Here is an 18446-nt window from a genome sequence, read left to right as displayed (position 1 = left end):
AAGCTTTCAAAGGCTGCAATCAAAGTATTTTGGATGGCCAACTCTAAAGCCCTGTACACACGATCGGATATCTGATGGAATCTAATACGATGGATTTTTTTGTTGGATATCCAAAGAAAGCTGACTTTCATCAGTCTTGCCTACACACCATCGGTCAAAAATCCGACCGTGTCCAAACGCGGTGACGTAAAACACTACGACGTGCTGAGAAAAATGAAGTTCAATGCTTCCGAGCATGCGTCGATTTGATTCCGAGCATGCGTCGATTTTTGACCGATGGACTTCCACACAGACGATCGTTTTTTTCAATCGGTTTTTTATCCATAGGAAAAATGTAAAACATGTCCTAATTTTTTTCACCGATGGAAAACAAACCGTTTTCATCAGACAAACCGATCGTGTGTACAGGGCTTAAGTTGATTTTTCCTGTGCTTAAGAATAGAATGGTTTCATCAGCCCTGAATGAACAGGTGATTACAAGGTAAGCCGTTTAATATTTAAAACAGGTATGCGTCTTTGTATACCAAGTGTAACCTGAGATTAAAAAAAAAAACTGCGCCTTAAAAGGCTTCTCTCTTCATACTCTATAGTAGATACTCTCTTATGAATTGCGAAGAGCATTGTTCTCAAATCAACAATACCCCCTACCATACAGGGAGCAGGAATTGAGCATTCATGCTTATTGGATTACTTTTTCCTTTGGATTTTCCATCCTATTTTCCTTTTGTGTATTTTTGCCTATGGAATGGCTTTTTATGTGATGTCTGACAATTGTTCTCCTTTATGGTCAATCCTTCAAAACATGGTTTACTCCTGATTATCAATAGGTGCCATAAGTGCTGCTTTTTTATGTCAGTGGTCTTTTCTTTTTTTTTTTCTTTTTACTGTTATTGTTCCATGTTGCTGATTACGTAGCAGAAGGCCTGGCTAATTAGTTCTACTCGCTGTTTGCCTAAATGAGATTCTAGCTCGTATGGAATTAGCAGCCAGCACCATTGGAAAATTAAGACGGGTTAGGAGCAGGAGCAGATTGTACACAGTAACAGCACATCCCCATCATCCTATTAGCTTTGTCTCCACTTCAAACCTGCAAATCCCTTCAAGCACTATGGACGCTCCCCCTGCACAACTAACTGGTGAGTTTATCCTTCACAAAGTATTGATTATATGTGTTTTTGTTTTTTTGGGGGTTTTTTTTCCTTCGTAGAAGATACCACTTGAGATCCTTCCTGATGAGAATGTTTTATAACTGTTGCGTGTCAATCAAACAAATGATATCTCTTTGGAATACTGCAATAGTTGCAACAAGTATATAAGATATTCCTGGTTTACTAAGGCTCTGAAGGTGGAGATCAGACTGTAAAATGCATATTTCCTTTTTTAATTATTATTATTATTTTCTTTTTTTTAATACTTTTTAACGTGTCAATATAATATTTTATATCAACAGGCTTAATATTTCTGGGAACAAGGTCAATGACTATGTTTATTTTAAACACAATATAATCTCCATGGTACCATAGATAATGCTCTTCAAACACATAAAATAATCCTGTAGATTAATTGACAGGTTTCCTGAAAACCAAAACTGAAATTGCAAAAAAAAAGGGCATTTTTGACCAAGTGTGATTTATTTTTTCTTTAAAGTTATAACTTAATAAATAACAATCCGTGAAAAACAGATAATTAGCAGATTTAAAGCAAGATGTTTTGGACAGCAGGTGGTTAATAAAAGGCTGTTTCTTTCATAATTAATGGGGTGGATATTTGTATGTGCTTACAATGGATGAGGATAATGTTATGGTTGTGTCTCCTGACCTGAAGTCTTCTAGTAGATAGAATTGTTTTAAAGCTATTAGTGGTATTGCTTCGTAAAAGAGATTCAATTTCAGTTCAAATTACGGTATAAAGACATTTATATAAAAAATTGCTTTAAAACCTTCGAAAAAAAAAAAGCTGTTATGCTGTGGGTTTCAATTAAATAAATATCACAAAAAAATAGACAAAAAAAATATATTGTGTATAATTAGCGAACTACAGACTGTGGGGGTTATTTACAAAAGGCAACTCCACTTTGCACTACAAGTGCAAAGTGCACTTGAAATTGAACTGAACGTGCACTTGGAATTGCAGTCACTGTAGATCTGAGGGGGACATATAAGGAAAATAAAAAACAGCATTTTAGCTTGCACATGATTGAATAATAAAATGAGCAAAGCTTCCCCTCATTTCAGATCTACCCCTGAACTTTCAAGTGCACTTTCAGTGCAATTTCAAGTGCACTTTGCACTTGTAGTTTGCATTTGTAGGGCAACGTGGATTTGCCTTTCGTAAATAACCTCCCTATATGTAAGTTTGTGAGACATGTGTCTGAATGTCTTTTCTCCTAGTCAGTTACCCCAGTAACACCCCTGAACTTTGATAACTATTATTCTTATGCAGGGACACTAAGGGGGCTATTTACGAAAAACTAATCCACTTTGCACTACACGTGCATTGCAAGTGCACCTAAAAGTGCACTTATAAGTACAGTCGCTGTAGATCGCTGTAGCTATCAGAGCTGTCACAGTTTGAATGACAATTGCGTGGTCATGCTACACTGTAACCATGTGAAATATTTATAATTTCTTTTTCACACAAATAGAGCTTTCTTTTGGTGGTATTTAATCACTGCTGGGTTTTTAATCGCCCCCGCTCCCCTTAAAAAAAAGCCTGGAAATGGTGAAAACAAAAAATTCTTAGTTTCTGTCAGTAAATTTTGTAAATAAGTACCTTTTCTCATTCACTGATGTAAGCTGATGAGGTGGCACTGATGGGCACTGATAGCCTGCACTGATGGGCATTGATGAGATGGCACTTATGGGCACTGATGAGGCGAAACGTATGGGCACTGATGAGGCAGGACTGAAGACGAGGCACTAATATGCCACTGATAGGAGGCACTGGGGGGCACTGATAGGAGACACGGATATGCAGCACTGATGGGCAATGATGGGCAGCACTGGTGGGCACTGATGGGTGGCACTGATGGGCATTGTTGGACAGCAATGATGGGCATTAATGGACAGCACCGATAGCCAGAACTGACTGGCATCACTAATGGGCACTGATTGGTGGCACTTGTGTGCACTGATTGCTGGCACTTGTGTGCACTGATTGCTGGCACTGGTGGGCACTGATTGCCGGCACTGGTGTGCACTGATTGCTGGTGGTGCTGTATTTTAATCAGGGCACTGATGATCAGTGCCCCAAATTCATGTCTGGATGTCCGCTACGAGGAGATGCTTCTGATCAGCTCTCCTTGCCACACACTTTGTCAGTGTGAGGCGATGAGAGACGATTACCGGCATTTCTGTGTTTACATGCGAGCGGTTAATGTACATAATATAACTGGATACTGACATTTACAGGAAAAGTTGATCCAGGAATCCGGGATCAGGAAGGAATTTTTTCCCCTGCTGTATCAACTGGATCAACTGTGGATGATTGATTGTGTGATGTATTTGTTTTTTGTTTGTTTTCATTGGTTGAACTAGATGGACTTCCTTTTTTTCAACCTGACTAACCATGTAACAGTGCAAATTTTTGTGGTCAGTGCCAATATACAAAGGCAGGTTTACTAAGCATCAATTTCATCATTTTAAAATCAGTTAGCTTTCTGGAGGATCTTTAAGCACACGTCAGCTCCTACTAGGGAGTTTGACTGAATATTGATCTCAAAGAGTCACAGTAGCTTCTTGTATCTCCTGGGAACTCTAAGGCCCCGTACACACGACCAGTTTCCTCGGCAGAATTCAGCTTCCGACCGAGTTTCTGGCTGAATTCTGCCGAGGAAACTGGCCGTGTGTACACTTTCGGCCGAGGAAGCCGACGAGGACCTCGGCGAGGAAATAGAGAACATGTTCTCTATTTCCTCGTTGTTCTATGGGAGCTCTCCTCCCGCCGAGGTCCTCGGCGGCTTCAGGGCTGAACTGGCCGAGGAACTCGACGTGTTTGGCACGTCGAGTTCCTCGGCCGTGTGTACGAGGCCTAATAAGTGGTAAGAAGTTTCTGCTATAATTTCTGGCTCTGTTTCCACTCTCCAAGGGGTATCGCCTCACTTCAGCTGCAGTCTCCATATTATAAAATACATTGAAAAATAAAAACAAAGACTGTGACATCCAAGTTAAAGGCCTCGTACACACGACTGAGGAACTCGTCGTAAATGAAACATCGTTTTCCTCGACGAGTTCCTTGTTAGGCTTGTGGAGAATCTTGACAAGCTTTCTTTGCGTACACACTGTCAAGACAAAATCTTGTCGTTCTCAAACGCGGTGACGTTCAACAAGTACGACGGCACTCTAAAGGGGAAGTACCATTCCATTGGCGCCACCCTTGGGGCTGCTTTTGCTAATCTCGTGTTGCTGCGTGTTAGTAAAAGTTTGGTGAGTGACGATTCGCGCTTTTCAGTCTTCGTGCTTTCAGATCGTTTTCTGCGGTTCAGTTTGTGCTTGTGGGTTCATATCTTGTCTTTCAGGGCGTGTGGTCAGGTCGTATTTGTTTTACGGTGCGTTCCTGTCTGCTCGTTTTTGGTTTTCAGGTCGTTCTTCATAGGACTTGCTGTTCTTCAGTGCTGCCTTGTATTTATTTTATTTCTATTCTTTACCAGAATAAATGGTCATTTTGTTTTACAGTTCATACTTGTCTATGTGTTTTTAATCAACCCAAAAATGTGGCTTGTGTGTAGGCAGGTTAACTTTAAAAAAAAATACAAAAGGTCTAATTATAAAGGGACAGATCAGATAAGACCGAACAATAATGTTACAATGGTGGAAACTTGACACAAAAAAAAAAAAAAATCATGGAGATGACTAAAAATTAAATAATAATTAAAAATAAAGATCTGTATTTGAAAAAAAAAAACATTTTCAGGCTATATAAATTGTTCAAAAATATTCATGAGATCAACATGAAAAATGTTACAAAAAGTTAGTCAGAACTCTGTGTGAATATCAGCAGCAAAAGAAGATCATTATTGTTCATTTTTGGACCACTCTAAAGATGGTTTAAATGCGCAGCATTTAAACAATGCAATAATTTTTGCAGCGTGACGAATGTGCTATCTCCATTACGAACGCTACTTTTACCAAAGGTGCGCTCTCGTCTCATACTTTATTCTGAGCATGCGCGGGTTTCTAAGCATACACACGAACGTGTTCCTCATCGTAAATCAGCCCGACGAGAAACACGACGAGGAAATTGAGACTTCCGACGAGGAAAAACTTGTTCTCTTTTTTTCTCATCGAGTTCCACGACAGTTTTCTCGATGAAAAACATACACACAACCGTTTTCCTTGGCAACAAAGCTCTGCCACCAAGTTTCTTGATGGATTCTGTCGAGGAAAACGGTCGTGTGTACGAGGCCAAACACAACAGATGGGCAGACTTGAGAATTCAAGCACAAAGGTCTCATCGCTGAAGTCTGTAATCTTCAGCTGTAGTTTGGTTTACATACATTTTAAGTGCTTCAAAGCTGAACTCCAGGCAGATATAAAGGACAAGATTTGTTTACAAAAAGTTTTGTTGAAATATAAATCAGAAAACATACAGAATATACAAAGACAGCCATGATAAACTATAATCATCATTAAGAAATTGTCAAACATCCAAATTGTACACAAAAATTTTTAAAAATTGAGAAAGTTACATTTAGACGGGAATACACTGCCCTGTATATAAAGACAGTAGACGAGGAAATTAAAGTTCATATTCAAGAACATATATCATGTAACGAAGGTGAAAAAAAAATATTAAATTAAACAAAACATCCAATTAAAAAGAAAACAGTCCTGGAGCAGACCTACTGAAGCCTTGAACATGGAGCCAAAGCCAAACCCTAGATAATCCCTCTAATAGACATTCCAGGAGTTCCATTTATTCATAAAAATAGCTATGGTATCATAAGCCATGTGATGAATGCGTACGATAAGACGAATGCGGGCTGATTTATTAAAACTGCATAGTGCAAAATCTGGTGCAGCTCTGCATAGAAACCAGCTTCCAGGTTTTTTTTTTTTGTCAAAGCTTTATTGAACAAGCTGAAGTTAGACGCTGATTGGCTACCATGCACAGCTGTACCAGATCTTGCACTTTCCAAGGACCAAGGAGTATCTGGGGACCGCCAATTAAAGGCAATAACCCATAGGGCTGTGCTGAAAACGGTATGTAAAAATATTTTGCATGGGGAGGGACATTGGATATAGGAGCAGAAAGCAAGCACATTGGGGCTGTCAACTTAATTGAGCACCCAGCTACTAAGGTAGTCTAAGGCCCCGTACACACGACCGAGTTTCTCGGCAGAATTCAGCCAGAAACTCGGTTCAGAGCTGAATTCTGCCGAGAAACCCGGCCGTGTGTACACTTTCGGCCGAGGAAGCCGACGAGGACCTCGGCGAGGAAATAGAGAACATGTTCTCTATTTTGTCGTTGTTCAATGGCAAAAGTCGGCCCGCCGTGTTCCTCGGAGGCTTCCACACTGAACTCGACGAGGAACTCGATGTGTTTGGCACGTCGAGTTCCTCGGTCGTGTGTACGGGGCCTTAGAGGTTATTTGCTGCCAGAAAGGTCGCAATTTCTTGCAGCTCCAAAAAATAGGTACATGGGAACCGAACTCAGAGCAACCTCAAAAACATGTCAGAGTACCTAGCGGGGAAAACCTTTGAGCTCTAACCAGGGTCATATACCACCATTTGGGAATTTTTAGGCCTGTCTCTCAGACCGGTACAGATTTAGTACATCTCCGAAAATTAGCCAGCATATCAAGCCAATCCTCTGGGTAGAGGGAGACTCCCAAATCCTGCTCCTTTTGGGACATAGCAGATCTCTGCCCCGAGTGCCATCATTCAAAAGGAAATGTATGGTCTAGAGAGCTTTAGAGTGTAATGGCTAGAAAAATAATGTCTAATCTAAAGATATTGGTAATTGTCCAAGAGAAGCAAAGGGGCATTGGTCAAAAGTGTGAAGGGCAGTGAATTTCAAATTAATCCAATTATGTACAGAGGCCCTGGAATTGGAGGCTATATGAAGAAGTGGGTCACCAATATACAAGTTAAAAGGAGGGACAGGGGAGGACATCTGGCTGGAAGACTTACAACGACACCAGGTCAGGAGCAATTGTGCAATCACTAAATTTACAGCCTTAAACAATTCTGGGCGAAGGGGCTTGATCCACAATAATCCCAGCAGATAGAAGGGAAAATTAAGGAGCATTCAAACCATAACCAGGGGATATAGTTAGAGGACACAAGTCATTGGGCTAATTGGGTAAGTCTAGCTTCCAGAAAATATCTCCATAAATGGGGGACACCAAGGCCTGCTGTAGCTTGGGATCTAAATAAAAGAGACCTGTTGCAGGGGGGTTTTCCCCCAACCAGATGATAAAAGACATAATTTAATGCAGGCCTGAATCCAATAAAAAAAAAAAATAGATGCAAGCGGTGTAAGTACATTAAATTACTTGCAGTCAGGATTGAGGGACAGTCTGCATGCAAATGTGCTGATAGGAGGAAAGAGCAGAGTGAATAGAATGATGAACTCTCAAATCTCCTGCTGCCTCTTTACTGACCAATCAGCAGGCTAGGGGGTAGAGAGTGGACGTCACAGCATTCCTTCTACATTATATAACTGTGACACAAAAAGTGACGTCATCAGCAGTGGATGGAAAAAGAAGACCATTGGCAGATAAAACACCTCCATGTTTAGCTTTTTGCCTGGCATTCAGTTTTAAACTGACACTGTTACCAACTTTAAAAATCGCAGATAAACGTGTAATAAAATCAATAATTTAAAATTGCTCATTTGCAGCATTTTTATTTTCCATAAACACTTGTTTTATTAACTTGTGCCTCTAAAAATGCTAGAAAATTTGACTAGTCCATTCCTTAGCACAGCCCCCTCTCTCCTGCCATTTGATTACCCCTCTACTCTACTAGGATTGTCTAATTACTGTCTGTGCTTGCCCAGCTCCTCTGCTCCTCCCTTCCTTTCCCGACATAAGCTTTTATGTAGTAGCAAGGGGGAATAAAGTAAAAATACTTGTTTGACAGCTCTAAATTTCTTGGAGATTCTGACACTGACAGAGCCTGCACAGCTCTGTGGAAAGCGATCCATCGCAAATCATTCTTCCCAAAGCGACGCAAGTGTAAATGAGCCCTAACTCCTTGCTAATAATACTCAAATTTAGGTTTTGAATAGATGAAACTGTGAGTGCTAAAGCTCTAAATTCACCTGTATTTAAAAATTCCAGACTAAGAGCTCATGTACACAGGTATTTAACTGCATTTGGCGTGCGTTTCAAGCAAATTCCCATGGACTTCACTGGAGTAGTGAATATGATCTTTCAGAGGCTGCATTTGACCTGCCTCAAATTGCATTTCTTTAGATGCAGCAGCACCTGAAAAGATTTTGTAAAATAAAAAGTGGGTACAATTTTTTTTGGTCAGGTGGGTAAAATACCATGTAGGGACTGGAGCAACTTTAGATTGGAAACGGGGTAAGAGTAAGGCATGTACAAAGCTTGCACAGGCACCACATAACCTGAAGCCAGTTTTGAACTGGCTGTAGATGTGTGGAAAATCAAATGAAAATTAGAACAAACGATCAAAACATTTTCAAGCACCTGATTTAGCTAAATATCAGTTTGACAGTCTCAATCCTTTCTGCAAGGTTGATTATAAAAGCTTGCCTAATCCTTATGTTTTGTATCCTGATAAGCCACCAGTGGACCTGCCTGTGCACTCTTACCCCCCCCCCCCCACTACTCTACTGCCTAAACCTACAGAAAATGTTTGGGTTACGCAGGGTTTCCTGTTTAGGACAGGACCTGGAGCTAGTGACAGCACAAGGCAGTCCATTTGGTTCATGCATGCTTATAGACAGGGGTTCCCCCTTAACTGTTACCCCTTATAGTGGGAAGGAGCAAGAGGTAGGTCTGGGTATGGTTAGAAAGAAGAAAGAAAGAGAGAGAGTTGTGGATGTTCTACCCTTCGGGGGAGGGGCTGGCCCAGAATTGGAGGACCTAGGCCCAAGAACAGGAATTGAGAATATGGACTAAGGCAGGGCTCAAAATTTCAAGTCCTGAGCTACTAGCCAGGCCTCAAGGCATACTCGCCACCAGTTGCCACGCCCAACCCCTACCATGTCCCACCCCTAATCCCGCCCCTAGACACGCCCTCATAAATCTCATGAAATTACACTAAAATGTTTTATGTAGAATTAAGTAATAAATATTAACAACAACTTAATCCGTGCCCAAAAATGCAGCCTGCCCATGTCTACCAATGCAGCAAAATGTCCCCACATTGCAGCCAAAGTCCCCCTCACCCACATTGCAGCCAGAGTCCCCTCACCACCCACATTGCAGCCAGAGTCCCCCTCACCACCCACATTGCAGCCAGAGTCCCCCTCACCACCCACACTGCAGCCAGAGTCCCCCCCCCCACATATACATATTAGCCAGAGTTCCCTCTAACCCCCCCCACATATACATATTAGCCAGAGTTCCCTCTCACCTCCCCCCCCCACATATACATATTAGCCAGAGTTCCCTCTCACCTCCCCCCCCCCACATATACACATTAGCCAGAGTTCCCTCTCACCCCCCCCACATATACATATTAGCCAGAGTTCCCTCTCACCTCCCCCCCCCACATATACATATTAGCCAGAGTTCCCTCTCACCTACCCCCCACCACATATACATATTAGCCAGAGTTCCCTCCCCCCGCATCCTACCTGTTCTGGGTAGGAGAGGAGGAGGAGCCGCCGCCGAATGGTTCAAACCGCAGGGAACATTACAGCTTTCAATTCAATAGCTGTGTGTTCCCCGCAGCGTGCGTCTTATACAGCCCCTCCCCTCTTGTCCGGGAAACTTTGGTGGACAGATAACCCATCCAATCCTGGGATGGGTGATCTGCCTATCAGTTTCCCGGAGAGGAGGGGCTGTATAAGACGCACGCTGCAGAGAACACACAGCTATTGAATTGAAAGCTGTAATGTTCCCCGCGGTTTGAATGCTGCCCTTCCTCTCCTCTCCTCTCCTCGTTCGCCCCCCCCCCCTGCTCCCAAGCAGCCAGCCAGACACTTGCCAGCCCTCAAAATTTACTCGCAAAATGCGAGAGGCGAGTGTAAATTTTGAGGGCTGGACTAAGGTATATTAAGTGAGTAACACAAAACTTCCTCCCTTCAGTTACCAGGATTTTTAAATTATCTTGCTTGGACTAATATCTCCCACTCCCACCTTTTGGTTTACTTTTTAAGAGCTTATTGGAATGTTCATTTATTTTTGAAAAGTAAAGAAGTTTTATTTGCAACCAGTAACCTCTGTATGGCATACAACTAGAAAAATAGAAGTGTATTTTAATGTGCACAGCCTATACATGCGTAGGAGAGAAGATTTGTTACTTGGTGCAAACCTGGTTGTTTCAGAAGAGGGTACTGATTGGGAAAAGAGAGCCACCGTTCTGATGGTGAGAGCTATTCCCTTATGTAATATGTGTCAGGTGACCCAGGTACTTAAACACCATGGGCCCCAGGTGTTCAGTTGGACTCATAGAGCACTAATCTGGACTAAAAGAGAACAGTAGGTTTAAGAAAAAATTGCTCTGAGAGGGAGGTATTGATGTGGACAATTAGAAAAAAAATGGGAAAGGAGACTCCCAGGGGCTTATATACAGCTGAAAAAAATTGTAGACTCTTGAATAAAGTTTTTATAAATGTGTTTATTAATAAGTATCACAAATTGTTGTACATAAAAGGATGAGGAAAAATGGATCCAATACATACAGGGATAACAGCTCTGGTATGCAATTGATATATGATGTTCACATATACATATCTATATCTCACAATGACCATATGCAGTAAACCAATTGGCTGCCACACACGGATCCCCAATGCGTTACGATCTTTTAAATCCAATCTTCTTCAGGGGGTTATATATAGATATCTCATGTGGAACACCATAGAATCTAAACTGAGTGGATCATAAAAACATTGTGGCCAAATTCTCCATAGTGGCCATGCAGAAGAGCACCAGATGAGGGAGGTCCGGGTTTGACTTAATTCTTTGATTGTCTGGCAGAATTAAATAAAATGTCCTATCTAGAGCTGTCTCTTGCTCTTTATTTGCAGCGTTGTGAGAAGTAGCATTAGTGATTACAAGCTTCAAGGTCAGGAAAAAACTTGTCCATTCACTTGGATAAGCAGACTGGAGTGGAGACAGAACTAACACGGACATATACTAATCCATCAGTCACCCTTAATTGAAGGACAAGTTTTTCTGGACCTTGAAGCTTGTAATCACTGATGGTACTTCTCACAATGCTGCAAATAAAGAGCAAGAGACAGATCTAGATAGAACATTTTATTTATTTCTACCAGACAATCAAAGAAGGCAAACCTGGACCTCCCTCATCTGGTGCTCGTCTGCATGGCCACTATGGAGAATTTGGCCACCATGGGCCAGATCCTCAAAGAAGTTACGCTGGCGTATCTATTGATACACCGCGTAACTTCTAGTTTGCTCCGGCGTATCTTTGTTTTGTATCCACAAAACAAGATACGCCTGAAGCTGTGCTAGATCCGACTGGCGTACGTCTTATTACGCCGTCGGATCTAAGGTGCATTTTTACTCTGGCCGGTAGGTGGCGTTTCCGCCAATTTCCGCGTCGAGTATGCAAATTAGCTAGATACGGCGATCCACGAACGTACGTCCGGCCGGCGCATTTTTTTACGTCGTTTCCGTAAAGGCTTTTTTCGGCGTATAGTTACCCCTGCTATATGAGGCGTATCCTATGTTAAGTATGGACGTCGTTCCCGCGTCAAATTTTTAACGTCGTTTGCGTAAGTAGTTCACGAATAGGGCTTTGCGTAGAATGACGTTCACGTCGTAAGCATTGGCTTGTTGCAGGTTAATTTCGAGAATGCACACTGGGATACCCCCACGGACGGCGCCGTTCAAAAAAAACGTCATTTACGTTGGGTCAAGACGTATTAACATAAAACACGCCCCCATCACATCCATTTGAATTGCGCGCCCTTACGCCGCCAAAGTTACACTACGCCACCTTAACTTACGGCGTAAATTCTTTCAGGATATGGAAAATACGCTGTAAGTTACGGCGGCGTAGTGTATCAGAGATACGCTACGCCGGCCGCAACAATGCGCCACACTACGTGGATCTGGCCCCATGTTTTTATGATCCACTCTGGTTTAGAGTCTATGGTGTTCCATATGAGATATCTATATATAACACCCTGAATAAGATTGGTACGATTTAAATGATCGAAATGCGCTGGGGATCCGTATGTTAACTGCATATGGTCATTGTGAGATATAGATATGTATATGTGAACATAATATATCAATTGCATTCCAGAGCTCTTAATGTTATCCCTGTATGTATTGGATCAATTTTTCCTCATCCTTTTATGTGCAACAATTTTTGATACTTATTAATAAATAACTTTATAAAAACTTTATTCAAGAGACTACAATTTTTTCAGCTGCGCATAAGCCCCTGGGAGTCTCCCTTCCCTTTTTTTCTAATAGTATTAGGCTAGCAGCAACAGTTTAGACATCAGAAGTCAGGTACCCTACTTTTGTTTGATGTGGACAATGACCAAGGGGATGTGATAGTAAGGTCTTGAACATGGACTTGGCCAGAGAATTCTTGGAGCAGCCCTAAAAGCCCTGTATGTACAGGAGGTGGGGTCCAGGAAGATGGATAGAATGTTTACAAGGAGAGTTGGATAGAAAAATTTACTTTATAGGCACACGCATAGACTTAAATTTAAAAATAGTTTAAGTTTAATCGGATAAAGTTAAAAACAATGTATATAAAAACATATTTTTTAACTTGTAAATGGATAACTTCAATTACTCTTATACCACCTATAATACAAAAACTGAATCGTAGTTATGAAGATACAATGGCTAAAACATATAGCAATGTAAATACAGAGTTGGTTTGATACATAGGGTGGTTGGATCATGTTGAGATGTCGCTCATGGGAATCACGTTACATGTTACGCACGTGAAGTGCTTCTTCAAAAGCTTGAGTATCTAATGTATGTATATAAAAAGAGGAAAAGAATATAAGCAAAACATATCATCCAGATAAAACATAAACATAGGTATATGATAAACTAGCCAATTTGATAAAGTCCAGCAATGCGAATAACCCAAAAACAGGTGACAACCAAGTGAGCAGAACCTGACTGTGGGGACATATATAAAATAATATAGTATGCCAAAATGTAAATAATAATATTATAGAGGCACATATGTTGTAAAAAATAATGGTTGGGGGGGGGGGGGGGAGACGGGGAAGGAGGGTGGGGCAGGGGGCAGGAGGCAGGGGGAAGGGGGGGGGGGGGGGGGGCGCCATATGTGTCTGCATGTAGAACTAAAACCGCTGAATTCTTAAACAAAGTATGTACGTGATGAGCTGGTATTCATCAAGTAATAATAGACACAGATAGTAAATATGTTCTACACCGGCGGTATAAGTGAATAGACGTCACCACAATTTTTGTAAGTAATGGGCTCAAAAGTCCTATAGCCACAAGGTAAAAGGAGAGTATTTTCTCAAGTAGCAGATGACCTGAAGATAAAGGGAAAAGAGGAGATAATGGTATAAGAATACCAGCGTAATGGCGGCTAAGAAAGAGGAGAGGGTGGCTACGGTTCGCCAGGCGGTCGTTTCGTGGACATGCCCCCTACCTTAACAATAGACCTGATCTGCAGTCCATCTTACATTCTGCTGTTTGTCAGGGACAGAGTTTAACGACACAAATGGCTACATAAGAGGTCCAAAAAAGTCCTTTCAAACACTGGTATAGGTGTGCTAGTTGCTCTAGTATATAGGTGTCTAATACATTCATTTACTTTTTGTCAGTGTAGGGACAGGGTGCTGTTTCCATCAGGGACAGAGTTTAGCGACACAAATCGCTACCTAACAGGTCCACAAAAGTCCTTTCAAACACTGGTATAGGTGTGCTACTTGCTCTGCAGTACATGATAGCGTCTAATACATTCATATACTTTTTGTCAGTGTAGGGCGAGGTGGGCGTTTCCCTCAGGGACAGAGTTTAGCGACACAAATCGCTACCTAACAGGTCCACAAAAGTCCTTTCAAGCACTGGTATAGGTGTGCTACTTGCTGTGCACTGCAGTATATATTTGTAATATACACTTATAATATACTTTCGAATATAGAAAGCATATTATAGTGTATTTGTATTGTGTAGCATAGGGATGAGCCGACCACCCCCCGTTCGGTTCGCACCAGAACCTTCGAACGGACCGAACGTTTGCGAGAACATTTAGAACCCCATTGACGTCTATGGGACTCGAACGTTCGAATTCAAAAGTGCTCATTTTAAAGCCTAATATGCAAGTTATTGTTGTAAAACGTCTTTGAGAAACCAGGTCTTGCCCCAGGGAACATGTATCAATGGAAAAAAAGTTTTTCCATTGATACATGTTCCCTCGGGCAAGACCCGGGTTCTCAAAGATGTTTTCACAGGCATACTATAGACAGCCAGCAGGTACAATATTTAAAGGAATTTTTTTTTTTTTTTTAATTTTATTTAAGCATCATTAAAATCACTGCTCCTGAATCTTTAGGTGCAAACTACAGAGCACACGACCAGTACACACCAAGTAGCTTTAGGTGCAAACTACAGAGCACACGGCCAGTACACACCAAGTAGCTTTAGGTGCAAACTACAGAGGACACAGGCAATAAACCACGTAAGAATACTGCAGCTAGCACAATTACCAGTAAATTAGGAAGAACTGATCTAGCTAAACTATATAGTGTATAAATATATGTACAACACCTGGGATGTATATATATCATCTACACACTGTAAATTTAACTGACTAGCCTGCCTGCTCTACCTAGCTAAAAAAAAAGACACTCTCTCTCTCTCTCTGTGACTGATATCTAACCAGCGCTGCAACACACTACACGAGGCCGCCCTGCAGGCGGCCTTTTATAGTGTGGGGCGTGTACTAAAGCCCTGAGCCATAATTGGCCAAAGCCACCCTGGCTTTGGCCAATTACAGCTCTCTGTACTGACGGCGCTGTGATTGGCCAAGCATGTGGGTCATAGTGCATGCTTGGCCAATCATCAGCGCGCAATGCCACAGTGAAGTAAGTAAGTTTCATAACTGGTGAAATAAACCAGTGGCCCCCAAAAACGACAGATTTTGTTATATACCTTCTTCCACATGTACTGCGCTTCTCTAGAGACTTTTGTCACAGGGTCATTTTAAAAATGACAGGCAGAGGAAGAGGCAGGCCCTTCCGCTGGGGTGGTAGGGGTAGGGCAGGAGCACCAGGCTGGAGCTAAAGTGGGAAGTGGCACAATGTTCGTTCGATTACGTCAAAGGACGCACCAGACTTGGTTGAGTGGCTCGCCAGTGTCCTGTCCGAAAGGACGTTCAGCTCAGCAGGGGGGTCGTGACCAATAAGCGCACTCGCCTAGCTCACGACAGTGTTGACTACCTCACATTTATAAAAATTAATGAAGCAATGATCTCGGAGGAATTCAACACATGTGACCAGTAGACCATGTTTCATTCAAATTCTGGTGAACGCCTGTGGGCAAATCTTTTGGGCCTGTACTGGCCGACACTTTATTCTGTATCCGGTGAATGCCTAATGTACCACCAGCCACAGAATACAAAGTTGTTTGCTGTCCGGTTAAGGCCTGTGGCTGCGGGCTAATTTTTGGGGCCTGTTATGGCCGACACTTACTTCTGTATCCGTTGAATGCCTAATGTACCACCAGCCACAGAATACAAAGTTGTTTGCTGTCCGGTGAACGCCTGTGGCCGTGGGCTTATTTATGGGGCCTGTAATGGCCGACACTTACTTCTGTATCTGGTGAATAGCTTAATGTACCTCCAGCCACAGAATACAAAGTTGTTTGCTGTCAGGTGAATGCCTGTCGGCTAATTTTTGGGGCTTGTAATGGCCAGCACTTACTTATGTATCCGGTTTTTCACTTAATACTTCTGGTAAGTCAGTGTCCATGTTGTGGGACTATTTGTGCACAGCTAGTAAGTATTTTGTGGCTGCAAATATGACCTGAAGGTTTTTAATATTCGTCTGCCATTAAAGTCAATGGTGCCTGCCGCAAACTTGCGGTTCGCGGACATTTGCGATCGTTCGCGGTTAGCGTTCGCGAGCCATCGCGTCTGATGTTCGTCCTTCACTAGTGGCCAGAAAAAATCAGGTGATGGAGCCCCAATGTCCCTGAAGGTCAGAGGGGCGGGTATCGCACATCTGGACAAAACCAAAGAGGCAAACATAAAATAAAGAGTGTTCAAGGGGATATAACTAGTAAATCCCTTGTAACAAAAAAAGGGGGTAACAATAAAGTTAGAATAATCCATAACCTTTGAAGAATAAAAGGGGTAGTGCTGTGCTGTGAATAGGGAATGGGATAACCGTGCAGAGGAAGTGTGACAAATACTTATATATGAAATGTTTTTATCTGGCTACTAATCATAATAATAATAGGAAATGATACTAGTATACCATAACAAATAGATAACATCAAAGTAAACGTGCTACGAGAGAAGAAGTCACGAGAAGTAACGAATATGCGTATGAGTGTAACACCAAGAGGTACTGGAGGTGACGTCGGCGAACGCCCTGTTTTTACATGCCTGAATCTATCACAGCATTGTGAGTACCTAGTGTATTTTTTGTTTGAATAAACCTTTTTTAAAACAATACTGCACTATTGGCACTTTATCTCCCTGGGTGCGAGTCAATGTCACTGTTCGGACGTGACTACTGAGAGGGATCTACCTTTTCAATTACAGTCCATTTGGATTACACCCTATGTGGATACGACCAGAAAAGTGTACCTGGGTTTATATGCTGTTACCTTACAGCAGTAAGGTAAGGGGACATCCTCACTTACTTTGAAGAAAACACCGGAAATCCACTTTTCTTCACGTTATTTTGGCATCTACACCAGCACTTTCATTTGGATTTCTTCCTTTGTTATGCTTATTAGTTATCTGTTGCATGGACATTTAACCCAGTCTACCACAGTCACCGTTGTGTGTTGTACTTTGCATGCTGTACACCTTATTGTGTACTAGTACATTTTTTACTATTTTACCTCACTATATGACACCAGCACTGTCACTTTGTACTACTCCACATTTTTGTCAGCTAGTTTTAGCTGCACTGTAGCACGTTTACTTTGATGTTATCTATTTGTTATGGTATACTAGTATCATTTCCTATTATTGTTATTATGATTAGTAGCCAGATTAAATTTTTTCATATATAAGGATTTGCCACACTTCCTCTGCACGGTTATCCCATTCCCTATTCACAGCGCAGCACTACCCCTTTTATTCTTCATTTGTTCCTGCTTTGATACACCATTCAGTGCCGCAGCTGTACCCCTTTCCTTTCCCCCTCCCCCACTCTCTTGGTAAGCACGGTAATATTCACCCCATCTATCCATAACCTTTGTTCAGTATATTTCTACATATAACAGGGATGGAGATAAATGTTTACATATTTCTCATTCAAAGTCCCCAAACCCCCCTTTTGTATTTGTTTAGTATACAAACACATTTTTTTTATATAAAATTGTATTAAGGTACACTGTGTCTTTTTTGTTGTAGGAACAATGAGTTTTTAAGACCAATAGAACGAAATGCAGACAGAGACACTTTCCTTGTGTTAAATAATTATCTAAGTTAACTAGTGCACTAAACTCTAGAGGGTTGGTGACAGAGTGTATAGATAAAAAAAAGATAGTGATGTTATAAATGCTGCAGAGTAAAATGGTGCACATTGTTCTAACCAAAAGGTGGAAATAAAAGAGCAATGAGCTGGACGTAACACCATCCTATAAAAAAGATTTAAATGATTGGGTCTTGTTAAGTCCTGGAGGGTAGATAGCAGCAAGGCGCTCAATCCATTGGGTTTCTTGTTGGAGGATGAGCTTGTCCCATTCTCCACCTCTTGAATGTTTACAAGGTTGTCTTGCACTACATGGTGCCATGTGGTGGCTGTGTCTTAACATAATGGGTGTGGTTCAAAAGCTAGCCATATATGGTTCAATAAAGCAAATAAAGCTCTACATTTCCAGCTCTGCAATTAGCCATCAGACCTTTCTGCATTGAACTCACTATTTTACAAAAAGCAGATTGCTAGCCCCTCTGCAAGTGGAAGTTCCAACTAGGGAACCACATTTCCAGATGGTACAAACCTTGTCTAGTTCTTCAGTTGTTATGCAAAGGTCGGGCTCGCTGAACTACAGCACAATGGATCCTTTTAAGTATGCTTTTGTTTTATGCCTGCAAAGCTATTGGCCTCCACTGGACAACAACCTATGGCACCAACTCTAACTTTCTGGAAGG

General features: G+C 41.7%; 1 protein-coding gene across 2 annotated transcripts in view; it reads left to right on the top strand.

Annotated features, from left to right (window-relative positions):
* Window positions 1-540: 540 nt before the first annotated feature.
* ANO2 (anoctamin 2) overlaps window positions 541-18446 on the top strand; it is a 315904-nt gene continuing 297998 nt past the window's right edge. Inside the window, exon 1 of one of the 2 annotated variants that reach the window (XM_040345150.1) lies at window positions 541-1136. In XM_040345150.1, coding sequence (XP_040201084.1) covers window positions 974-1136 — 163 coding nt within the window. In that variant the 5' untranslated portion in view covers window positions 541-973. The remainder of the gene's footprint in view (window positions 1137-18446) is intronic. The other variant, XM_040345151.1, reaches the window with a different exon arrangement.

The sequence above is a fragment of the Rana temporaria genome, chromosome 3 (assembly GCF_905171775.1).
Source record: "Rana temporaria chromosome 3, aRanTem1.1, whole genome shotgun sequence".
In the NCBI taxonomy this organism is placed as follows: domain Eukaryota; kingdom Metazoa; phylum Chordata; class Amphibia; order Anura; family Ranidae; genus Rana; species Rana temporaria.
Note: the sequence above shows the minus strand (reverse complement) of the source record. Positions and strands in the feature narration are given on the sequence as shown.